At 37.0% G+C, this 22,254-nt stretch overlaps 1 protein-coding gene across 1 annotated transcript; it reads right to left on the bottom strand.

Moving 5' to 3' along the window:
• Positions 1-348: 348 nt before the first annotated feature.
• Positions 349-12,842, bottom strand: LOC149821135 (DEAD-box ATP-dependent RNA helicase 3B, chloroplastic-like). Its single transcript, XM_089983481.1, has 10 exons — positions 12,196-12,842; positions 9,939-10,075; positions 9,395-9,809; positions 8,621-8,719; positions 7,230-7,454; positions 6,119-6,496; positions 4,381-4,524; positions 2,703-2,798; positions 1,351-1,613; positions 349-769 (listed from the first exon to the last, which is right to left on the bottom strand). Exons 1-10 carry the CDS (start codon positions 12,625-12,627, stop codon positions 691-693), a joined length of 2,268 nt encoding a protein of 755 aa, XP_089839607.1. The 5' UTR covers positions 12,628-12,842; the 3' UTR covers positions 349-690.
• Between the last annotated feature and the right edge of the window lie 9,412 nt (positions 12,843-22,254).

Raw genomic sequence — 22,254 nt, 5'->3', positions numbered from 1 at the left:
CAAGCCTAATATTATCCATCACTCACCCAACCCTTACACACACACTCCAATTAAGACCGAAAAAAAGAGAGAAAAAATAGTGCAAAACAAAAGATAAAAAGGAGCAAACCAAAGGAAGTCATCCCTCATTAAAGAATGAGCTAATTTGACTTGACCCCCAACATATATATTATTACAATATATATAATATATTATTATATATATACTTATATAACAAAATGATACATTAATCTTAACAGTAACATCCCATCAACTTGGTGACATTCACAAGTCACCCCAACCAGATGAGCCGAGAACTATGACATCCATCCATGCATAACATAAACCAGAGGCATAATGAAAAGTAGGTTGAAGTGCTAAAGCAAAAAGGGTTTTAACTTCATTAAGTTAAATATCTGTTGTAATGAAGACAAAAAGAAAATGATCGGTCTCATTTTGCATACAACCATTTTTCATACAACCCCCACGAAAACAAGATATTTGATATGAACAGGCTTTCTCGTAGCACCAAAAACTGTATATGATCCAGCCGTAGTTTGATGCATAAGCCATCATCTGTAATCTTTTTCTGCCATTCACCGATGCTGCTGGAGACTTCACAATTCTTGGCATTGCAACTAACCAACCCCAGGTATTATACTGGAGACCAGTTGGCAGAATATAACCTGTTCAAGAAGTAGAATCCCAAAACTAGTATCTCTGCCTGGTCGGACAATCTGCTGCCTTGTGTCCTGATCGGCCACAGACAAAACACGCACCACCCGAGCTTCTGCAGAACAAAAAGTACAAACATATTCAGAATTTGTACCCCGTCTCTCATGTAAAATAAAGCAACAAGATTTATTGATTAGGAAGATGTCAACCATATCTTTTTGTCTTCACAAAATTCATTGGCTGACAATCATATCTGTGGCTTGTTACTCTATATAAAATTAGTAAGTTTGATATTGCTGAACGAGAAGTCATTATTGCCTATACCATCAACGATTGACAAGGGAGTACAAATCCAAATCAAAATGATCACTGGGCAGTAATGAAGCTGGCATCTGAAAAACTAAGCAGCAGTTTTATTTAACTGTTGATCCTAATGTTGGTCCCTTTAATTGCACCAACGAAAACATATTTTGCACATGTAGCAAACAGACTATATCATGCTTGAGTCTTTTCCCAAAAGAGAGAAACCTTGTTAAAAACACGGAAGAGGGATCTGACCAGATGCTACCAATGAGAGTTGAAGACATGAAAAGAAAATATAACCAAGATACCATGTCTAGTGAAGTGCCTCATCAGAAATAACATTGAAAGATAAGAACATAAACATATGTTATTAAAGCTAATGGCAAGAATTACCTGTCAGAGGATCGGTTTGTTCGCTTCCCACTGATGAGCCAATCATCATCATCACTGGTTCTTGAACTTCGAGATCGACTGTTCCCTGTTCTGTAACTTTGGCCACCCCGGCGGAAATTATCCCCGTCACCAGAGAAAGAGCCCCGACCACCCCACCTCTGGGAACCGCTTGAGCCCTTGCTGGATCCTCGGAAACCTCTATCCTGGTTGGAAAACCTACCGTAGTTGTCACTTGGAGGGGCATCATCTTGTAGAGGTGGCAACTACCAGAGAACAAAATTAAGAATCAAGAACATATCCAGACACATCCTCATATTTTTCAAGAAATTGCAGCCTATCAAAATATCAGCATGATTAATCCACCTAGAACCATTGATGACTGTTTCCTTCCTAGGTTCAAATTGAATATGTTTATGACCCTAGACACACATGCACATACAGCACAGATGGATGCCAAAAGGAGTTGATCATTTGAGGCAATGAAGGAAGTAGACCTGGAGGAAAAATGGTATAGACAAGCATACTTTATTTTCTATTGCTCCGCTTTTAAAAAAAAAACAATTCTTTTAATCTCAGCTTTTTTTCCTTTTCAATTCTAGATAAAGAAAGCCTTAAGACATTTTCCCTATTACTAAATAATCATGGTACCTGATCACTACACATTCAGTAACCCCTCATGTCTTCCTTTCTCTTCAGAAAAGAAAAGCAGACACAGGACTGCTTTTTGAGTAGGTTAGGAAAAATACCAACGTACATGAAGGTGAAAAAGCAGTCCCAAACTGGACAACTTATCCAATCAAATATCAACTAAAAAAAGCAGAAAATTTTATATTTTATAGCACAATCAATTCCTTTCCTAAAGGGAAATAATGGTGCTAAATGTATCTTTTATATTGACTTTGGGGGCTCTGGTGACCTACCTCAGCATTCTTGATCAGAATTCTGGACCCCAAGACCTCCATGCATGAGACCTTAAGCTCCATAACGTTTCATATCAAATCCACTCCAACTAACCCTAAGATTCCATTACCTGGAATCTAAAGACTTTTACTATGACACTCCTTCTCAACATGAATGTGAAATGGAAGTTAACGTTTTTCAAAGTAAACTCAGAATAAAAAATATGGTCTGGTAATTATTCAAAGAGTGCCTCAAAGGATATAGACAATCTTGTGTTGTAACATTTCAAAATTGTGCACCAGGAACAAATCAAAGGCTAAACAATTGATGAGCAGAAGCAACATATTTATGGCAAGGATGGATAGATCCCAGTGAGATAGGGAGAATGACAGACAAAAGAAATTTAACATAAATGTTAAAACAGTTATCTGATAGGTGATAGCAATTCTTACCTTTGTGATCTTGGTTAAGGTGTTTCCTGGTGGTATCTGCTTAGCCAGAAGCTCTTTAGCAATCTCCTCAGGCATATCAAAAACTGCTGCTTGAACCTAGAATCATTATTATTACCAAGATTAGAAGAAATAGCTTCAGAAGGATAAAAGTCCAGAAATCATCTAATAATTAAAAAAACACTGTAGAACTTCTCGACAGTAATACATTCAGTTTTACATAGGCAATCATAAAACCCTTATTTCTGAATACCCTCTAAACCTGGTTATCTTGTTTGGATGACAAGCAGTAAATGAGTAGTCAACTTACCTTTTGATTAGTTTTTGTTTTAAAGGAGTCTAGAATGCCAAATAGTCCAAGAATCCTAGAACAGTTACAACCTGAACATGCTTGATGGATGCACATGGGTTCAAAAATTAGGACAATCTCAATCAGTTACTCAGTTTGGTTATTAGAACACTTAACTTGCCTTTCTCCTTCCACAATTTCCCATCACTAACAACATTTTATTAGCAATAAGCTATGCATTTCAGAACAAAAATTATAATGCAAGGACCGACTATCTTCAACATCATACTTGAACTCGACATACAGATAATAGCAACAAAGCATGGCAAATGTGCTCTAAGTTCTAACCATTCAATACTTGTGTTGCCATCATTCACGTAAATTTTCAAGCCATCTTCGACAGGAAATGCATACTTTCTCCAAATAAACATAATTTCCTTTCAGTCCACTAAATTTCAGCTTTTTATGGAGGGTCAACCAAAATGCTACTATATGCTATTCACTTGGGAGTACAACTTTCTTTTAGCACCAAGAACTAAGATCTCTTCAGGTGCTAATTGAAACTATTATATTAATGAAGCCCTAGAAAATGGAAGAAAGCAAACTAGAGAGGTGGGTGTGAGGATTGGGGGGTTGTGTTGGAAGATGCCGGAAGTGCCATCAGTAGCCAGAGGTCATCATTGGCGAGCAGGAAGGTTGCCTACAATCAGAGAATCCAGCAAGCCAAAATCACAGGAGGTGTTGCTTATAAAGATTGAGGGCAGAAGCTCGTGGCTTTGTGCCAGCAAGGAGCATTCAAGACACAAAGAACACCTCGATGAAAACCAGGTTGATATCATCATCCAGACATAGTGCCCACCTGGCTTTTTCTTCTTAACAGGTTAACACCTAAAACACCATTTTAATTTTTCTTTCAGTCACACAAAATCATACTAAGCATTTAAGAGCCCCATGTAGCAAAGAAGTTTTTCCTCAATTGATAATTGATATATATGTTATCATGACGGATCTGATATTGGTCAAGATCCAAAACTTAATCTACTATTTGGTCAGTCCTACAGATCAACTTTGGAATAACAATAGAAGTTTGCACGGCAAAACAGAACTTCAGATATAATCAGGTAACAAGCTTATCATATCCAGAGTTCCTGTTCATAAACATATCCAGTCTGATGAATAGATAGGGGTCAATTATTGACCCATATTAAGTGGATGTAAGTGCAATTTTACTAATAAGAGATGTCAGTCAGTCATAATACAACATATATGCAGTGAACTGTTAGTCCTAAGATAAATTAGTCAGCACGTGCTCTCCATGGTAGTTGCCTATGCAATCTGTACATGAATATAACACACACATCTATCTCAACTAAAAGCAGAATGGATACATACTCTTTCATCTGCAACTAGGCAAATTTTCCCGACTTCATCTGCAGCAGAAGAATAAACATCAGACAGAAACCCAGTCACAGATCTTGCAGACAAGTACCCCCTTGAAAACCCTGGTTCACGAGTCAACTGTAATGTCACCCACCCCTGCAGCAGAACCATGAAATAGCCAATTAGAAGAACAAGCATATTTGATTCCTTTTAAGCATAAGTCAAAATGAACACAATGGGATATATATATATATATATATATATAAAGAAAATGCATCTACAGCAGAAAATTTCCAACATCATAAAAATGATTCCTCATTTTAACGATCACTACGAGAAGGCCAAGAGCATGATGGATGGTTAGATTTAGGATTTTTATAATCAGCCTAATGGCAACAATTGCTACAATTAAGTTGCACTATCATAACCTATATCACATGGGTGGGGGTGCGGGGATTCAGCACTTCCAAAAAACCCGGGTGCGGGGGTGCGGCAGGGGCAAAAATGTAAATATATATAAGGGGGGTCCGGGGGTTCCCCCCGGTGCGGGTCCCGCTGGAATTTTTTTTTAAATTCTGCAGCCCATTTCATAGGGATTTTTTTTTTTAAAACAAAAAAAATGGACCAAAATGACCCTGGGTGCGGTCAACACACCCGGTGCCGCACCCGCGTCGAGTCGACGCGGGTGTCGACGCGGGTGCGGCACCCTGCTAGCCGAATCCCTGTGACATAGATCATAACCAAAGGGTCTCGAGTTCGAATCCCACAGGGCTTATTCCCCAGCTGCCTACCCAAAGAAAAAAAAAGGCTCTAATGAAATAGATTTTGCATTATATACATAGGCAGTACATTTCATTTATTGCATCAATGTTAGCAACTTTCTGATAAAACATGACTTCAGAAATGAAGTTTCACAAAAAATGCCAATACAATATTCTCATAATGACTAAATTGAAACAGCATACATAACACCGTAACTTAGAGAGGAGATGACAGCACAGCATTACATAGGTCATGCATTCAAATGGAACGAGTAAAATAACCCTGGCATGTGGCTGTCTGGTGGAAGTCATAGCATACTATTTGCACGCATCAATTGGTTTTACAAGCATATGCTTGTCAGCCAAAAGATTAATTGACTCTAATTTGGCAGGTCATCTCAAAGTACTAGCACTGACATCTGACAGTCTCTCTCAGGTTACCACCTCTCTCAACCCCTCATCCCTCTCAAGCCTCCGCACTTCTGAAGATCCCTCTCCTTGACTACCCTCCCATCCTCAAATTCTTCACTGGATGCTTATAAGAGGTGCAAGATTCTTTTTTTTCCTTTTTTGCCTCAAAAAAATAAACTTTACTAAAAGGTGGTAAAGAATCAGAGTCTGATACTTTGATCTGCATAGAAAAATTCTCCTTTTGTGAATGTCATTGGTTGTGAATGATGCAATCTTGCCAAGTTCTGGCAGAGCATTGGATTAAAAAGAATGCCTGAATTTTCAAAATATAAAAATGGCACAAGTGTTCGCAGACCAAAAAACATTTGCAGTCTGTATGAACAGTATGTTTTCATTCTATTCCTTCAAAAAACGTATGTTTTCATTCTAGAATCAGAAACACGTGTTTTTCAAGTTAAATAAGAATTAAATGAAGAAATAGTCTTATAGGAAAGAAACATCAAATGTGTCAGATTTAGACAGTTAGAAATATACAACCACAGATTTAGACAGTTAGAAATATACAACCAACACTTTACCTGCTCATGGCTAATAAGAGAACGGGATGAGGGAGGCTGAGAGAAACCACTCAGGTGAGCTAAAGCAGCAGCAAGAGCATTGGCTCCTTTTTCTTCAATCAATCGCTGGGCTGTTGGAAGAAAGAACTTTATTGATTCAGGATGCACGCCATTTAGAGTAGAGACAACTTGCTCTGCTGATGATTCCAAGACTTCTTTTATCTGAGGTGGATTAATATATTCAAATCTGCAGCCTACATCACGCTCAAGAGATTTGACAGTTCTTCTTTGGCTACTAGTAAACATTAAAATTGCAATGCCTTCTTTTCCAGCCCGCCCTGTGCGGCCAGAACGGTGGACAAAAGTTTCTGGATCATTTGGTAGTTCGTAGTGGATAATCTGCAAGAAAAAAAAAGAAACAAGCTAATGTCATCCATTGATACATCTGTATCCCCAAAACAGAAGATCATTTCATAATGGCATTTGTGCAGCTTGCTGCTTAGTTGCATTTTTTCAGGGTGTTAAAGAACCAAAATTGAAAAGGAGCTCAATTTCCAGAGGAAATCCTAATTAAGTCAATGGCAAAAGTATTAGCATACCAGGAAAAAAGGGATGGCAAAAAACAGTTCCGTAGGAAAACACAAAAAAAAACTATACATAAGTAGATGTCGACCTCATGAACAATACTCGATACTTAACACTGCAGGATGTGTTTTGCAAAATACAAACTAGAAATGACGGACAGGCACTTGTGTAGTTTATGATACTAACCTTGTTATGTTTAGTAAATTAACTACATTCACATATTCTAACCATTCATACTTCATAATTTCCCAGAGAAAAAAACAAAAATGAGTAGCGTTCATTAGCTTTGAATCTATAATACAAAAAAGATAGTGACAAAATGTGTTTTTCTTTCTTTGAAAAGAAGGAAAATGTTATTAAGTAAAAATAGATGCAAATGCCTATCAAAAAAATTGCCTATAAAAAATTACATGTAAACTGTTACAAAAGAAAGGGTGACAAACTGTCAATCCCAAACGGCAAAAGGTGTGCCAATCACACAAAAGAAATACTAAGAGACCCAACTGCAAACATTGTGCAATGATCACATAGAACTGAATCAACTTACCAGATCTACATTGGGAATATCAAGACCTCGGGCAGCAACATCTGTTGCAACAAGCACAGAAAATTTGCCCTGGCGAAATCCATTCAATGTTTTTTCACGTTGATACTGAGAAATATCCCCATGCAATGCTTCAGAAGCTATGCTATTACTTAATGCCATTGATACCTCATCAGCATCACGTTTTGTTTGAGTGAAAACAATGGTCTTTTCACCTTTTGCATATACCTATAAATAAAGGGAATTCAGAAAAAAATGAGCAAGAAAACAACACAAGACAAAAGTAGAAAATTAGAGATCATTCAGCAAATAAAAATCAATCAGGTGTCATATATCTGGAATATGGACCTACAAAGTCCAAATTTCATCTAACAACTAGAAAAACTGCGGCGAATAACCCTTTTCCATTAAATATTTGAATTCACAAAACAAGGCCTTACATATGCAAATGTAAAATTTGGACAAACAAAGGTAACATCACATCTCACAAGTAAAATACTTATGGTCAATAGTTTTTTGCCAGTAAAGTACTTTAAAAAGAGCAAGGACTGAATAAATTAAAAACTGGAAACAGATGTAAACAGGCAAAAAGAAACAGAAAAATGATAGATTCTGGAAACTTTAGGATAAACAAAATATGCCTCAGTAGCTCTAATGCACCAGCAGGCACGGGATAGTTTTACATATGCATTAAATTTCTCCGCATTGACTTTTATGCTATGCATCCACTTGCTAAGTAACAAACACCTGCATAGCTCTATACATGCTAAACGTAACAGAATTCTAAAAGTTATTTTTTTATCTGCATAGTGTCTAGAGCATACAAAGTCATCTGTGAAGCATTAATAGTACAGCAATTCTGTTTGAGGTCTTCCTAATACAAATCTGGTATGGGTTCAAAGTTCATTTCTCCTGCACCAAAGCCGCAGAACCTGAAGCTACTCTCAAACAGAAGTCTGTCTGCCTCACAGATAAGTCCGACCCTTGTGCACCTGAACCATAGCAACTTCTAATATCCACATGCAGATTATCATTTAGTGGCAGTTCTGTAAAGGTGGTAAGATTTAAAGAAAGAAACATTGAAATATTGACTTGTGGCAGTTCAAGGCTTTTTCAGCAATGAGAAACAGTATATTTGTGAGGATTGAGTTAGTTTTACAGATTCCCTAGAAAGTACACTTTTGGTAAAAACAGTATGAGCTTTTATTAATATAATTCCATGTCATATAATATTGACCTTTTGTTTGATGCACTTATTAGCAATAAAAATCGGTAAGCTATGTCTTAATTAAACATCTGAGCATGATAGTTGTGTGTACATGTGTGCACATGCATGTGTGTGCATATGTATTTTTAGGGGGAGTGAGAGGGTGAGTTGGGTAGCCAGCACATACTGTAATCATATCCCCAAGGATTGTACGCTTTGAAGTGCTAGTTGTTGGCAGTGCATAGAGTTTGATTCCTTCTGCCAGTTTCTCTTCCTGATCACCAACCTAAATAGAGAAAGAAGTTGTTATTTGAGTTCTCAACAATGCGTGTTTGAAGCAATATAAAAACATGTATAAATAATGAAAGTAGCTCAAACTTGAGCAGAGGTGAACACATTATAGACTGGAATTAAGTGGAATTCATGTAAAAACCCACTACATTACAGAGTAGTACCTAAGAATTCATTTGCTTCAACTTCATAATGTTAGTAATAGCATGCATAACTTCACTCTTATACGTGCATGACTACACATAGATGCAGTCACAAACAACTAGGTACATAACTAATGTCATCCATAAAGACATGTGCCCATCTAGTGAATTTTTTTTACTAGAAAAATTGGGAGGAAGCAACTCCATCACTTTCCAACCAAAGACTCTTTTGCTAGAGATACTATGGCTTGCCAATAGCCTTCAAAATACACACATACATAACACAATCATGACTAATTATTTTATATTATATTTAGAGAAAGGCACATGAATAAGTCTTCACACAGAGCACACAGCAGGTGAAACCAAAGAAAAAAGTTAGGCTTGTGGTTTCAAATTTAACCACAACACTACAACAAACTTTTTGCTAAAAAATTTATTTTCCTCAAAAAAAAGGTGAGAACATGTGATGGAATAAGGATGGAACTTTTCAACAATATAAAAGGTAATACTGATGGGAATATTACCAAATCAATTGTCAGAGGGTCATGCAAATGCTTCCTTGCCAGCTTCTTCACCCATCCAGGCATTGTTGCTGAGAAAAGCATGCTTTGCCTCTCAGATGGAAGCTTATCTAATATAACCTCTACATCCTCCTCAAATCCAACAGCAAGCATTTGGTCGGCTTCATCAAGAACCAAATACTTAACATCCCCCAACTGAAGGTTGTTGCTGTTAATAAGATCAATTATGCGGCCTGGGGTTCCAACCACCACATCAACACCACGAGCAAGAGCATTTTGTTGAATATTATAGGAAACCCCACCATAAACACAAACAGTTTTGAGATAAGGTGCTGATTCTTGTATTTCCTTTTCTACTTGCTTCGCTAACTCCCTGGTTGGTGCCAAAACCAAAACTCGAGGAAGACGTCCTGATCGTCTGAGGAATGAAGAAAGTTAAGAATCCATAGCTATTTCAAAGTCGAAACCAATGAACAGCCCTTGCATAGAATCAGAATACCAAGAGAAATTTGCGAGAACAAAAATGTTATAGGTAAAAGAATGATACCTTGCATGCACTTTTCCTTCACCATCCATTGTCAAATGTTTAATTATTGGGATACCAAAGGCCAGCGTCTTACCAGTCCCAGTTTTTGCACGGGCAATAATGTCACGTCCTTCCATTGCAGGGACTAAGACAGCTCTCTAGAAATAGACAAACATAACAAAATTTCAAAACAGTGCAAACTACAAATCTGTTCAAATCCAATATTACACTGATAAGAATCAGATACTACATTTGACCTTAGCCAAAAGGTCAAGAAAGGTATGCAAATTGCAAATCAAATCAAGTCATCAGTGACTACCATAATCACAACTATCTTGGATTCAAATTATACGATATTATCCAACATTTTTATGATATGCTATTCTCCAACATTTTCATGAACAATGTTAAAGATATTCAATCACAATCATCGAATTGAAAAAGTATCTAGTGCATTGCAATTTGTTACGAAGACACTTGATTCTAAAGTTTATAAGGTATTTGTCAGTATTTCAACCATCATAAGAGACTTAAAAGATCAATTTTTTCTTTTCCTTTCTCTTGAATTTTCCTCCCAAATCTCTCTCTCTCTCTCTCTCTCTCTCTCTCTCTCTCTCTCTCTCTCTCTCTCTCTCTCTCTCTCTCTCTCTCTCTCTCTCTCTATATATATATATATATATATATATATATATAGAGAGAGAGAGAGAGAGAGAGGGAGGGAGTAATGCTATGCTCCAAGAGCACCTGCACCCACTTATTACAAACCATGTGTACAGGTTGCATCTTCTCAATCAGACCTCATAGTTGAATTCAACATAGTTTATTTGATAGGTCTCCTGCCTTGGATTATGTTTTTTGAATGTGAAAATAGGATTTCTTAAGTTATGAAATTTTGGCACATTGTGGCCCATTAATTTTTGAAGAACTTTAAAAACATACTTGCACATCACAATCACATGATCAAAAACTTGTTTTCTTCTAAAAAAATATATATGCAGATCATAACTGTAAGGATTGATCAACAAAGAAAAACTAAAAAATGAAAATTATGGTTTCTAATAAGTCGGAGTAGGTGCTACAAATATGAGAACTAGAGTGTGAACCAAGATTTTCATGGTTTTTGTTTTGTTTTTTTCTTAATCTGACTGCATAGATGTAATCTACATGCTTGGTTTTAATGCGACTGGCTCTTGAATCATCAAACTGTGGTGCATAAGCAGGATTTTTTAAGGCTTGAAAATCAACGGCTCAAAATTTCCATAAACATTCAAGCATTTAAAATCATGTTTTTTTGTCAAAACAGCATGAACCAACAGTCTATGGATCTATGTTGCAGGGATACACCATTTGGCAAAGTATCCCCCGTGACACAACTGGACATCCTTAATAATATTTCAATAAAAATGTTTTTATATTAAAACATAAAAAAATTTATTGACTAAAAATTGGAAAAGGATGTCCTAGTGTCCTATTTTCAAAAAGATTTGCATACTCAGGTCTCGAACTTGTCTTGAGTGTTGGATTGTAAATGTGTCTTAGTGACATAACTATAGATGTGTTAAGCATCGTTTGTTTGACAGCAACTACTTTAACCATGTTTTTTCAAAATAAAATCATGATTTGTTTAAGTTGTGAAATGTTGGTACATTGTGGGCCGTTCCTTTTTTAGGTCCTTGAAATTCCTTCTCACACATCGAATGATATGAACCAAAACCTGCCTTTATCAAACAAATAATGTAGCTTCACATCTGTAGGCATTTTTTCACCATCCAATTATTTGATTGAATGGTTTCGAGTGGTGCGTGCGGGGGCACACCTCTCTCTCAGGATTAAGAGAAATGCCATTTACAATTCAAAAATGTCGCACATAGCATTTTAGTTAGCTCAACAACTAAACAAACAATCATACAACCGTGTATCTAAGTATTTCAACTTCACTAAATACCCAAGCTTAGCTACACACTTCACTAAAGACCACCAAGAAATTAACAAAAAAACTTTCAGCCAACTGAATTCAGGATTAAGACAAACGCCATTTATAATTCGAAAAATGCCTCGTTTCCTGTTTTGGTTAGCCCAACAACTAAACAAACAATCATAAAACTATGTATTATAGGTATTTAACTTAACTAAATACCCAAGCTCAACTTCACACTTCACTAAACACTACCAAAGTACCAAGAAATGAAAAGAAGGGTTCAGAATAGATAGAATAAGACAGAGATTAGTTAATCTTGATGTAAAAGAAACCAGACCAAAGAGCCGAAATCCGAAGAACCTGAATTGGGAAAAGGTGTGTAATCCCTCGCTTCGCGAGCGAGTCCACCAGCTGCTGCGGCAGCCCCAAACCGGCAATAGCGAGCTCGTCCTTGCCGCCGCTCTCGAGCCCCAAGCCCGACCCGAACACGTCCTCGTCATCAATCCCCTGCCTCGACAGCCCCCCGAGCCCCTTGAACGCCTCCTCGCTCAGCACTGAATTCGGCGTCGCGATAGCCGAGCAGACCGAGCCGAGCCACGGGCGCCGGCCGCTCAACCCCTTGAGCAACAACGAGACCGCGGAACCTTCCCGGCTCAAGCTTCTCGACGAAGAAAGCGAAGCGAGCTGCGGCTTCTCGCCGAAGGCCAATGAAGGGAAGGAAGTCGAGCTCCTTCGGGAATGGTCGAGGGAGAGGGTCTGGTGCAGCGAGGAAACTCCCAGAATGGAAGCCATCGTTCCGGGTGGGAAAAATGAGAGACAGCAGTGAGCACTCTCTCTCACTGTCGGGGTGGAAAAGAACTTCCTTTGGGTTTTCTCGCGTTTGTTAGAGGAGGGATTTTTACCAAGAAGGGGAAACACGAAGCACAGAGCGAACAGGGAGAGAGGGAAGTCGATAAGGCCACCACAATGTATGGCCTCCCAAACCTCTACCTCGACACCGCGCTTTCTCCCTTTTATATTATATATATATATATATATATATATATATATATATATATAAGTAATGGGTATGTCCTAAATCGGGTTTTTTGCTCTTTGTTTCATGGTCGATTTACTAAGAATCCACACCCTGAATCATGTATTTTTAATGAAAAAAAATGATATTTGAAGCTTAAAAAATTTAATTATTAATTTTTTGAACCTTATAAAAACTTACCCATGTGTTGAAATCAAACATTTCAAGAGCTGATCCCTGTAAAATCAAGTACATATATCATATCTGTTCAGTCAGAATTTAAAAAAAAAATATTCATAGTCAAACACGCGTATTGGTGGATGGCCAGCGCAAAACAAAAAAAAAATCATGTTTTTGAGGAGTTTTTCCGTCAAATGGACATTAGCAGCGAAAAAATTGTCGTTAATGCCTCTTTGGCAGAAAAACTTGTCATTTTGATGGTATTTTTTTTTTGCATGTGACCGTTCATCAACGCGCATGATAGATGACCAGCGTGATTGAGCACCAATTTAGTACCTAAGCATTTCGCAGCTACCAATTTTCATATATATATATATATATATATATATATATATATATATATATATATATATATAGAGAGAGAGAGAGAGAGAGAGAGAGAGAGGCCGAAGAAAATGATAGCATTTTGTCTCTCGCAACATAAGGTGGTGAATGTTTTGTTGGTTCCCTACTCGGCCTTAACCTTCTTTTATTCAATGTCAACAAAAATAGAAAAATATTGCAATAACTTTGAAAATAAGATTTTTTTTTCTCTTTTCTTTCTTTCTTGGATTAGCAAGCTGGGAGAGTAACAAGCTTGTGAGATCAGACAACATGTTCAAATTATCATCAGTTGTTTGCCCCCTTCTTGGCAAAGGATCTAGTGGAAAAACTGTATTTTTTTTCTTTTGGGGCACATCTAACCTTACGATGTGACTTACGTGTGTTTGGTTTAATAGAAAGAGGCTCTTAGACCATGTTTTCTGATGGAGGAGCGGAGTTCGGGTTCAAGAGATTCATTTTAATTTGGTCTTAGTTTAGGCTTTTATTTATATTTGAATCTTTTCAATGTAATGCATTCTTGGATCCAAAATAGACTTGGAGTTTCTCATGTTTTCCTATAAATACTAGTTATAGGGTTTTTGAGTTAAGAGAGATGAATGATAAAATTTATTATTTTCTTTAAATTTTATGCAATTTTTTAGTATCGTTTTGCTCTCCTTCGATTATTGTGCTTAAGAGCAGTGTAACGTAGAGGTTTTTTTGCATCTGCGGGTTCAAAGGTGCATCATTTTTTCATTGTGTATAGTGGATTTTTAAAAGGTTGAAAAAAAATCAACAGGCAAAAAATACACATTAATGTACTGATTTTTTTTTTTAATAATCCAAGTGAAAAAGCCCTACCACAACATCACATTAGCTGGCTTCCTGTTGATAAAACCCCAGAGGTCCCTCCTGCCTATCGGTAAGTATGCCCAACTTCATCCTACCCATGGGTTTTGAACTTGTAACATCCCGTCAACTTGGTGACATTCATAAGTCGCCACTACCAAATTTTCAACATCCAAAAAATTATGTTTTTATGTCCAAAAAAATGGATCCAAGAGTGATTCTTGGATAGATTTGGTCAAAAAAACATTTCCCTATTTGTTCCCATTAAGGGGTTCACCATAGGGATGGCAGTGGACCGGGGGAAAGCGGAGCCTCGCACCACCTCACCCCGTTTGGATCAGAGATGAGGGGCATGAAATGGGAATGAAGGTTAAAATCCATCCCCGTGCGGGGATGGAGGCGGGGATGGACTGACGCTTTCCCCCGCCCCGCCCCTCCCCCGTCCCGATCCCCGCCTTGACCCCGCCCCACTCCATCTCCAATCCTTCTAAGGGATGACAATAGACCAAGGGGAAACGGGCCCCGCCCTGCCTCACCCCCATTTGGACCAGAGATGGAGGCAGGGGTGGAGGTTGAAATCCATCCCCGTGTGGGGATGGAGGTTCGGATTTTGAGACAGGGCGGGGGTGGAGACCTTGTCCCCCGCCCCGGTCCATTGCCATTCCTAGTTCACCACAAAGATAGCAAATACTTTTCTAGTATTCTTATAGAAAATATCAAAATATCGAGTTTTTGTAAAAAATAAGACCATCGCAAATAAACTATTTTGTGTCAAAGGATAATTTTATTTCAATTGAGTACTATTTTGTGGTGAAAGATATTATTTCTTAGCATTTTCACCAAGACTATATAAAAAAAGCTTCATGACCTAAAATAATTAAAACCTTAAAAAGTAAAATATAAAAAAAATGAAAAAGATGAGAATCAATATGTAAAAAATGCATAATGGATAAACAATAAAAAAATTTCCTCCATGCTCTTGTACTGATAATTTTATTTTCATATGATTGTTCTCATAAAACTTATAAAAATCACTAATAGTGAATTAAAATTACGTTTAAAAATTTGTTCAAAATTGGATAACAATGTAGACTAATATTTAATAATTATGTTGATACGAGAAATTCAAGCAATTCAGCTTTTATTAGTGCTTGATATTGCAAAACATTAAAAAATTAAGCCTAAAATTGCTTATATTTATTTTTTTAAAGGAAAGAAAACACATCGTTTCCTTTCATCATAAATCGATAATCAGCAAGTACAAGTCTCAAATCCCTAGAACGATGAGAAACTACCTCTAAATAACAGTTGAATCCAATCAAGTTCACCAAAACCCCGTTTGATCCCCACCATGTGATACACATCAGTTTAAATGGATTGTCTGATATAAGAAGTGGGTGAGGATTTCCTTACAAAGATGTGTGCATTCCTTTCCCGCCAAATACGCCACCAAGTGGTGACCAACCAACACCACCAAACTTGAACTCACCGCTTAGGTCCTCTTATTTGCACAGGCCCAATGAGTAAGCTTATAGCCCATGCGTCTTCAGTAACTTACGGGTACGTTTGAATCACCCTCCCCAACCCGAAATAGAACAAAATGAAAGTAAGGGACGGTGATTTCAACAAACGTTGGATGTGGTGGACACTCAGAGCATTGTTCACCACATCCTTAAAAAGGTGTTATTTTCGTACCCCCCACCCCACCCCACCCCACCTTCGTTACAAAAAGAACATGACGCGGGGAATGCATGTTAAAAAAAAGTTGGGGTAAGGGTCCTTTCTCTCTCTCTCTCTTTAGTAAGGGGGTCATCGGCGCCTGAGTCACTGATGTCGGGGATGAGGCCGTTGTCCAGGCGATGCGAGGCCACCGGCGAGATTCCTCTTTTCTTTCTCTCTTTTCTTTTTTCTTCTGCTTGTTATCTTTATTCTTTATTTATTACGATTTGAATCAAATTCCTTTTTAGGGCATTTTAAGTTTTCATATGTGAGGGTTTTCTTATATTAGGATTTTTTGTTTGATTTTCATAAATTAGGTTTTTGATTTATTTTATTGATTAGGTTTCTCTTATTGATTAGGGTTTCTTCTTCTTGATTTGGGTTTTTTTCTTTCATTGATTAAGGATTTTTTTTCTTCTTCATTATCCCCCCCGTCAAACAACGGGCATTCGTTAGACTTGAAACAAAAAGAACAGAACGAACATATCCAATTTTGTGTTCTGTTCTGTTTGTTCATTCAGTCCAATCCTGGACAAGCCATCAAACATACTCTATGGGGCGTTTTCATGTCACAGAATGGGCCCTTTTGTGGATTTCTCTATCGCGGAAGTGGAATCTAACTCCATAAACCATTATGATTTTCTTTAAAGATGATCCAATACCATTTCGACAATAAAATCATGTTTTGGAACCTTAGGTTTTTTTATGCCAAGACCACCATGGCTTAGTAGAATTACTTGCTCTCATCTAACAAGAGGTGCGTGTTTTTCGTGTCTGCAAGTCCGTTCCAAAGAAATGATTTGAGCAATCTGATTATTTGTTTTTCCACACTGGTCGACATAATAAAAAGGGACATGAAATGCATTGATAGGGCACTTAAAACATATCGGATCCTTGAAAAGACAAACAATGGCTCCTCTGAGAGACTGTAACTTGTTGGAGATCATGTCGATAATTGGTACCTAATGATGTGTACGAACCCAAACCCAATCTAGAGGGAGATCCAAATGTTAAGAAAGTTTTAAAATACTAAATCTTGATGATTTTGTTTACTACCAAAAGTGTTTTGAAAAATGTTTAGTCCCATATCTAAGAGAGAAAAGTTTTTCAAGAGGTTTAAATAGAGAGTTTGTTATCTATTCTTTATTTTGGTAAGCCTTGAGTCTTTAGGTGGATTGCGGACGTTGCTGTACGGACGCGCCGTTTGCGCACACGCGCGCATGCGCGCGCAAGGGCGCTTGAGGCGCAATGTGGCATTTTGATGGCGCACTTTGCACTTGTCCGAGGTGCAAATGTCCGTTTTGGATTTTCGGTTTTGAGATATTTGGCCGTTTGAAAGGTTTTAATAGCAGTTATATTGAGTTTATGTTGCATTGTGACTGTTGGATGGTTTTGAAGGCCTTTGATTGACAGTCAAAGGTGGGTGACCGTTCAAGGACCTTTTCGTCCTTTTTTTTTAAACCGTCTGGATTATGGCCATTAATCTCATTTATTTCAAAACGTTTTGGCCTTTCTCACAAGTCTATAAATCTCTTCCTTTTTTGTCTTTTGAATCATCGGAATTTCTGACTCTCCAGTTTTCTCCTTTCTTTCTTTTTGGTTTGGCTTGCAGAGTTCATGTGTGGGAGAGGTCATTTGTTCTTGCGAAGCAGTGACTCTCTTGAGGTTCAAGCCTAGTTGTATTCTGGGAACTCAGTCGTAACAAAACCCTTTTTCTCATCTTCGAAATTCCCAGAGTGGGGCGATTGAAGTTCTAAAGATAGCGATCTTAAGAACGTGCTTCTAGGCTTGAAATCTCTTTTCTGAAATCCATTTTTCACAAAGTTGGAATAACAATTTTAGAACTTCAATATGGCCTCTGGTTCGACATCCAACTCCATCAATCTGCTTAGTCGTGACCTTAAAAAAATCGATCGATTTGATGAGTCAAACTTCAAGCGGTGGCAATCAAATGTCTCTTTCTTGTTGTCTGAGCTGCATATCGACTATGTCCTCAAAAAGCCATGTCCCACTGTCGTTGCTGGAGAAGTTGAGATAGAAGAACAGAAGAGCGAGAGAAGTGGCATACTGACAACTACTGATGCAAAGGGCATATCCTGAACACTTTAGCTGATTCTCTCTTTGACCTGTATTCACCATTGGAGTCGGTTGGAGAGTTGTGGAATGCTCTAGAGATCAAGTACAATGCAGAAGATGCTGGTAACAAAAGGTTTATCGTAGATCAGTATGTTAATTTTTCTATTATTGATGATAAGCGAATACTTGCTCAAATTCATGAGATGCAAATTCTGGCCTATAAGATCAAAGGAGAAGGTATGTATCTTGATGATGACTTCCAAGTTGTTGTCATCATTGGGAAACTGCCGGATTCCTAGAAAGAATATAGGAATCACCTAAAACATAAAAATGAGAAAATCACTTTAGATGGTCTTCTTAAGGACATCCGAATTGAGGAGAAAACTCATCTTCGTGACAAAAAGAATTCGAGTCCTAAAGAAGGTTATCCTAAAGTGAATTTTGTTAGTAACAAGGGTGGCAAAATCATGAAAACCTAGAAAATCAAAAAGAATTTCGTGAAAGGAAAAAAGTCAACTGATAAAAAGAAAATTAGTTGCTATGTTTGTGGCAAGTTTGGCCATTTTGCTAGAGAATGTAGAGAACGGAAGAGGACTGGTCCTAAGCCAAATGAGTCAGAAGAGAGACTTGTTGCTGTAATCTCTGAAACCTTTATGGTGGCTGCAAAGAAGGACTGGTACCTGGATACTGGAAGCACTGTTCATATGGCAAACGACAGAAACTTGTTCAAGTCGTATGAAGTAGTGGGGGAGGAATGCAATCTCATTATGGGAAACTCTTCCTCAACTAAAGTGCTGGGAAAAGGGAGTGTGGAAATTAAGTTCACCTCCGGGAAAGTCCTAACACTTGAGAATGTCCACTATGCTCCAGAAGTTCGAAAAAACTTAATCTCTGTAGATCTACTGTCACAAAATGGCTTTAAGATTGTTATTGAGTCTGGGATTGTAACTGTGACCAAAGGAAAAATCTTTGTAGGAAAAGGGTTTGCCACTGGTGGTATGTTCAAGATGAGCATAAATGAAGTTACTACTTCTGTTTATATGGTTGACTCCTATTTTCATTGGCATTCAAGATTAGGACATATAAATTCTTGTTGCATTCATAATATGAATAACTTTGGTCTTCTTCCTTGTCATGTTAGAATAGAACATAAACATAAGTGTGAGACATACATTCAAATTAAGCTAACTAGACTCCTGTTTCCTAGTGTAGAAAAGAATTATAAATTGCTTGAATTAGTGCATTCTGATGTGTGTACGATGGATAATGTTTTAAGTCGTGGTGGCAATAGGTACTTCATTACCTTTATAGATGATTACTCAAAATTCTGCTATGTTTATTTGATGAAACATAAATCTGAAGCATTTTCCAAATTTCTTCATCTTGTTGAAGTACAAAATAGGTTTAAAACAAATATTGTACATTTAAGAACAGATAGAGGAGGTGAATACTTAGGAGGAGAATTTGATAAACTATGTGGAGATAATGGCATTATTCATCAAACTTTAGCACCTAGAACTCCTGAACAAAATGGAGTAGCAGAAAGGAAAAACAGAACACTTGTAGAAATGATGAATGCTATGCTTCTTAATACGGGTTTGCATTCCAACTTGTGGGGAGAGGCTATACTTTTTGCTTGTTATATTCTTAACAGAGTTCCTTATTCCAAATCTGAAAAATCACTTTATGAATTGTGTTTTGGTAAGAAACCTAATCTTAGTTATTTTCGTGTTTGGGGTTATTTAGCATATGTTAAAATTTCAAAAAATAAAAGGAAGAATGTTGGACCTAAAGCATTTAAATGTGCATTTGTTGGGTATGCTGAACATAGTAAAGCATATAGATTTCTGGACATTGTTAATGATGTTATTATAGAATCTAGAGATGCATCTTTCATAGAACATAAAAATGCATTTGATTCTCTTCTTGATGGCAATCGCATTACAGTAGATGAACATCCTGTTAATGACATGATTGAATATTCTAATGATTGTGCTGATGAACCAAAAACTGAAGTTAGACACAGTAAACGCATTAGAAAACCAACTAATTTTGGTTCTGACTTTTATATATTTCTAATTGAGAATGATTCTGTGTCTTTTCAGGAGGCTATGTCTTCTCAAGATGTTGTCTTTTGGAGAGAAGCTATTAATGATGAAATAGAATCAATTATGTCTAATAATGTTTGAAAATTAGTGGATTTACCTGTTGGTTGCAAAACTATTGACTACAAATGAATTTTCAAAAAGAAATTAAAAGTTGATGATACAATCGATAAATTTAAAGCGCGTTTGGTTGCAAAAGGCTTTAAACAAAAAAAAGGTATTGATTATTTTGATACTTTTGCTCCTGTAACCAGAATATCTACTATTAGAATTCTGATTGCCATGACTGCCATATATAAGCTTCAAATTCATCAAATGGATGTAAAAACGACCTTTTTGAATGGAGAATTAGATGAAGAGATATATATGGAGCAACCTGAAGGTTTTGTAGTGCTAGGGAAAGAGCGCAAAGTTTGCAAACTTGAGAAATCCTTATATCGATTAAAGCAAGCCCCTAAGCAATGACATGAAAATTTTGATAGTTCTTTGGTACATAATGGTTTTAAAATTCATGATGCTGACAAATGTGTCTACAGTAAAGTAGATAGTAGCTCAATTATTATTATATGTTTATATGTTGATGATATGCTTATTTTGGGTAACAATAGTGAATGCATAAATCAAACAAAAAGATTTTTATCTTCTTTGTTTTGTATGAAAAACTTGGGTGTTGCAGATGTTATTTTAGGAATCAAAATTATAAGAAATAAAAATGGCAGTGTATTATGCCAATCACATTATATTGAGAAAATTCTTACAAAGTATGGATATCTTAATAGTTCACCAGCATGCACCCCATATGATCCAAATATGAAATTGACTCCTAATGTTGGTGCAAGTGTTCAACAATTAAAATATGTCAGTGTTGTAGGTAGCTTTATGTATGCAATGAACTGCACAAGGCCTGATATTGCCTATGCAATGAGTAAAGTGTGTAGATACACTAATAATCCTGGTCATCAACACTGGAATGCAGTGAATAGGATTCTTAGATATCTAAAGCATACTTTAGACTATGAAATTCACTATACCGAGTTTTCTGCTATTATTGAAGGGTATAGTGATGCAAGTTTGAATACCGACTTTGAAGATTCCAAGTCTACGAGTGGTTGGGTTTTTACCCTTGGTGGATGAGCAGTTGCATGGGGGTCTAAGAAACAGACCTGTATAACTTATTCTATAATGGAATATGAGTTTATTGCTTTGGCATCTACTTGTAGAGAAGTTGAATGACTTAAGAATATGCTAGTGGATATTCCACTAGGTGAGAAGCCTATACCTGCTATTTCAATGTTTTGTGATAGCCAATCAGCTATATGTAAAGCAAGTAATATGAAATATAATGGAAAGTCTAGACATATTAGTCTAAGACAGTTTTATAAGACAAATGATTGATGACAATATTATTTCATTAAAATATGTGAAGTCGTCAAAATTTGGCAGACCCATTTACGAAAGGCCTTTCGAGAGATGTCATCAATAAAACATCGAGGGGAATGGAAATTAAGTCAATTAAGTCATCACCTAAGGATACCCAACCTAGAGCACTGGAGATCCCACATGCATAGGTTTAATGGGAAACAAATTGGTGAATGACATATATTGAGCATATTTATGTAAGTCCATTACTGATGTGTGCTCATGAGCTGTAACTAATATGAGGGTTGAGCTAATAGCTCTTAATGAGTTTGTAGGCCTTAAGGCTAGGGTGTGTGTTACAGTACACCTAGACAAACTCACCTATATGAGTGTAGAAATGTGAGTCGTTTCTTATGAGAATTGGCAATTCTCTAGAGCACTCATGAATTCAGGAAAGCACAAGGCTCTAAATGTGCCAACATGAAATCCACACAATCGAACTTTTGGAAACCTATGTATGATTGAAAACTCCGTTAACAATATAAGGAGCTAAGTTCAAGGTAAGTCCACTTAGCATCTTGGTTAATTTAGGTTTTCTTTTAAATAGTGGGGGTTTAAGTCATGCAGACACTCTCACTGATGCATAAGTTTCTATGCAAGCCAAATATATTTTAAAACTAGTGGGGGATTGTTAGGAAAGTTTTAAAATACTAAATCTTGATGATTTTGTTTACTACCAAAAGTGTTTTGAAA

The sequence above is a fragment of the Nuphar pumila genome, chromosome 12 (assembly GCF_984573655.1).
Source record: "Nuphar pumila chromosome 12, dmNupPumi1.hap1.1, whole genome shotgun sequence".
Taxonomy (NCBI): Eukaryota; Viridiplantae; Streptophyta; class Magnoliopsida; order Nymphaeales; family Nymphaeaceae; genus Nuphar; species Nuphar pumila.
This window is presented reverse-complemented; position numbering and strand designations above follow the sequence as displayed.

What these genes read in the sequence shown, in the direction of transcription:
- LOC149821135 (XM_089983481.1), bottom strand. Translation starts at nt 12,627, where the DNA reads ATGGCTTCCATTCTGGGAGTTTCCTCGCTGCACCAGACCCTCTCCCTC. An exon ending in CTCTTATTAGCCATGAGCAG is followed by an intron (nt 4,525 to 6,118) that starts GTAAAGTGTTGG and finishes GTTCTGCTGCAG; the next exon opens with GGGTGGGTGACATTACAGTT. An exon ending in GCCTAGTTGCAGATGAAAGA is followed by an intron (nt 2,799 to 4,380) that starts GTATGTATCCAT and finishes TAATGATTCTAG; the next exon opens with GTTCAAGCAGCAGTTTTTGA.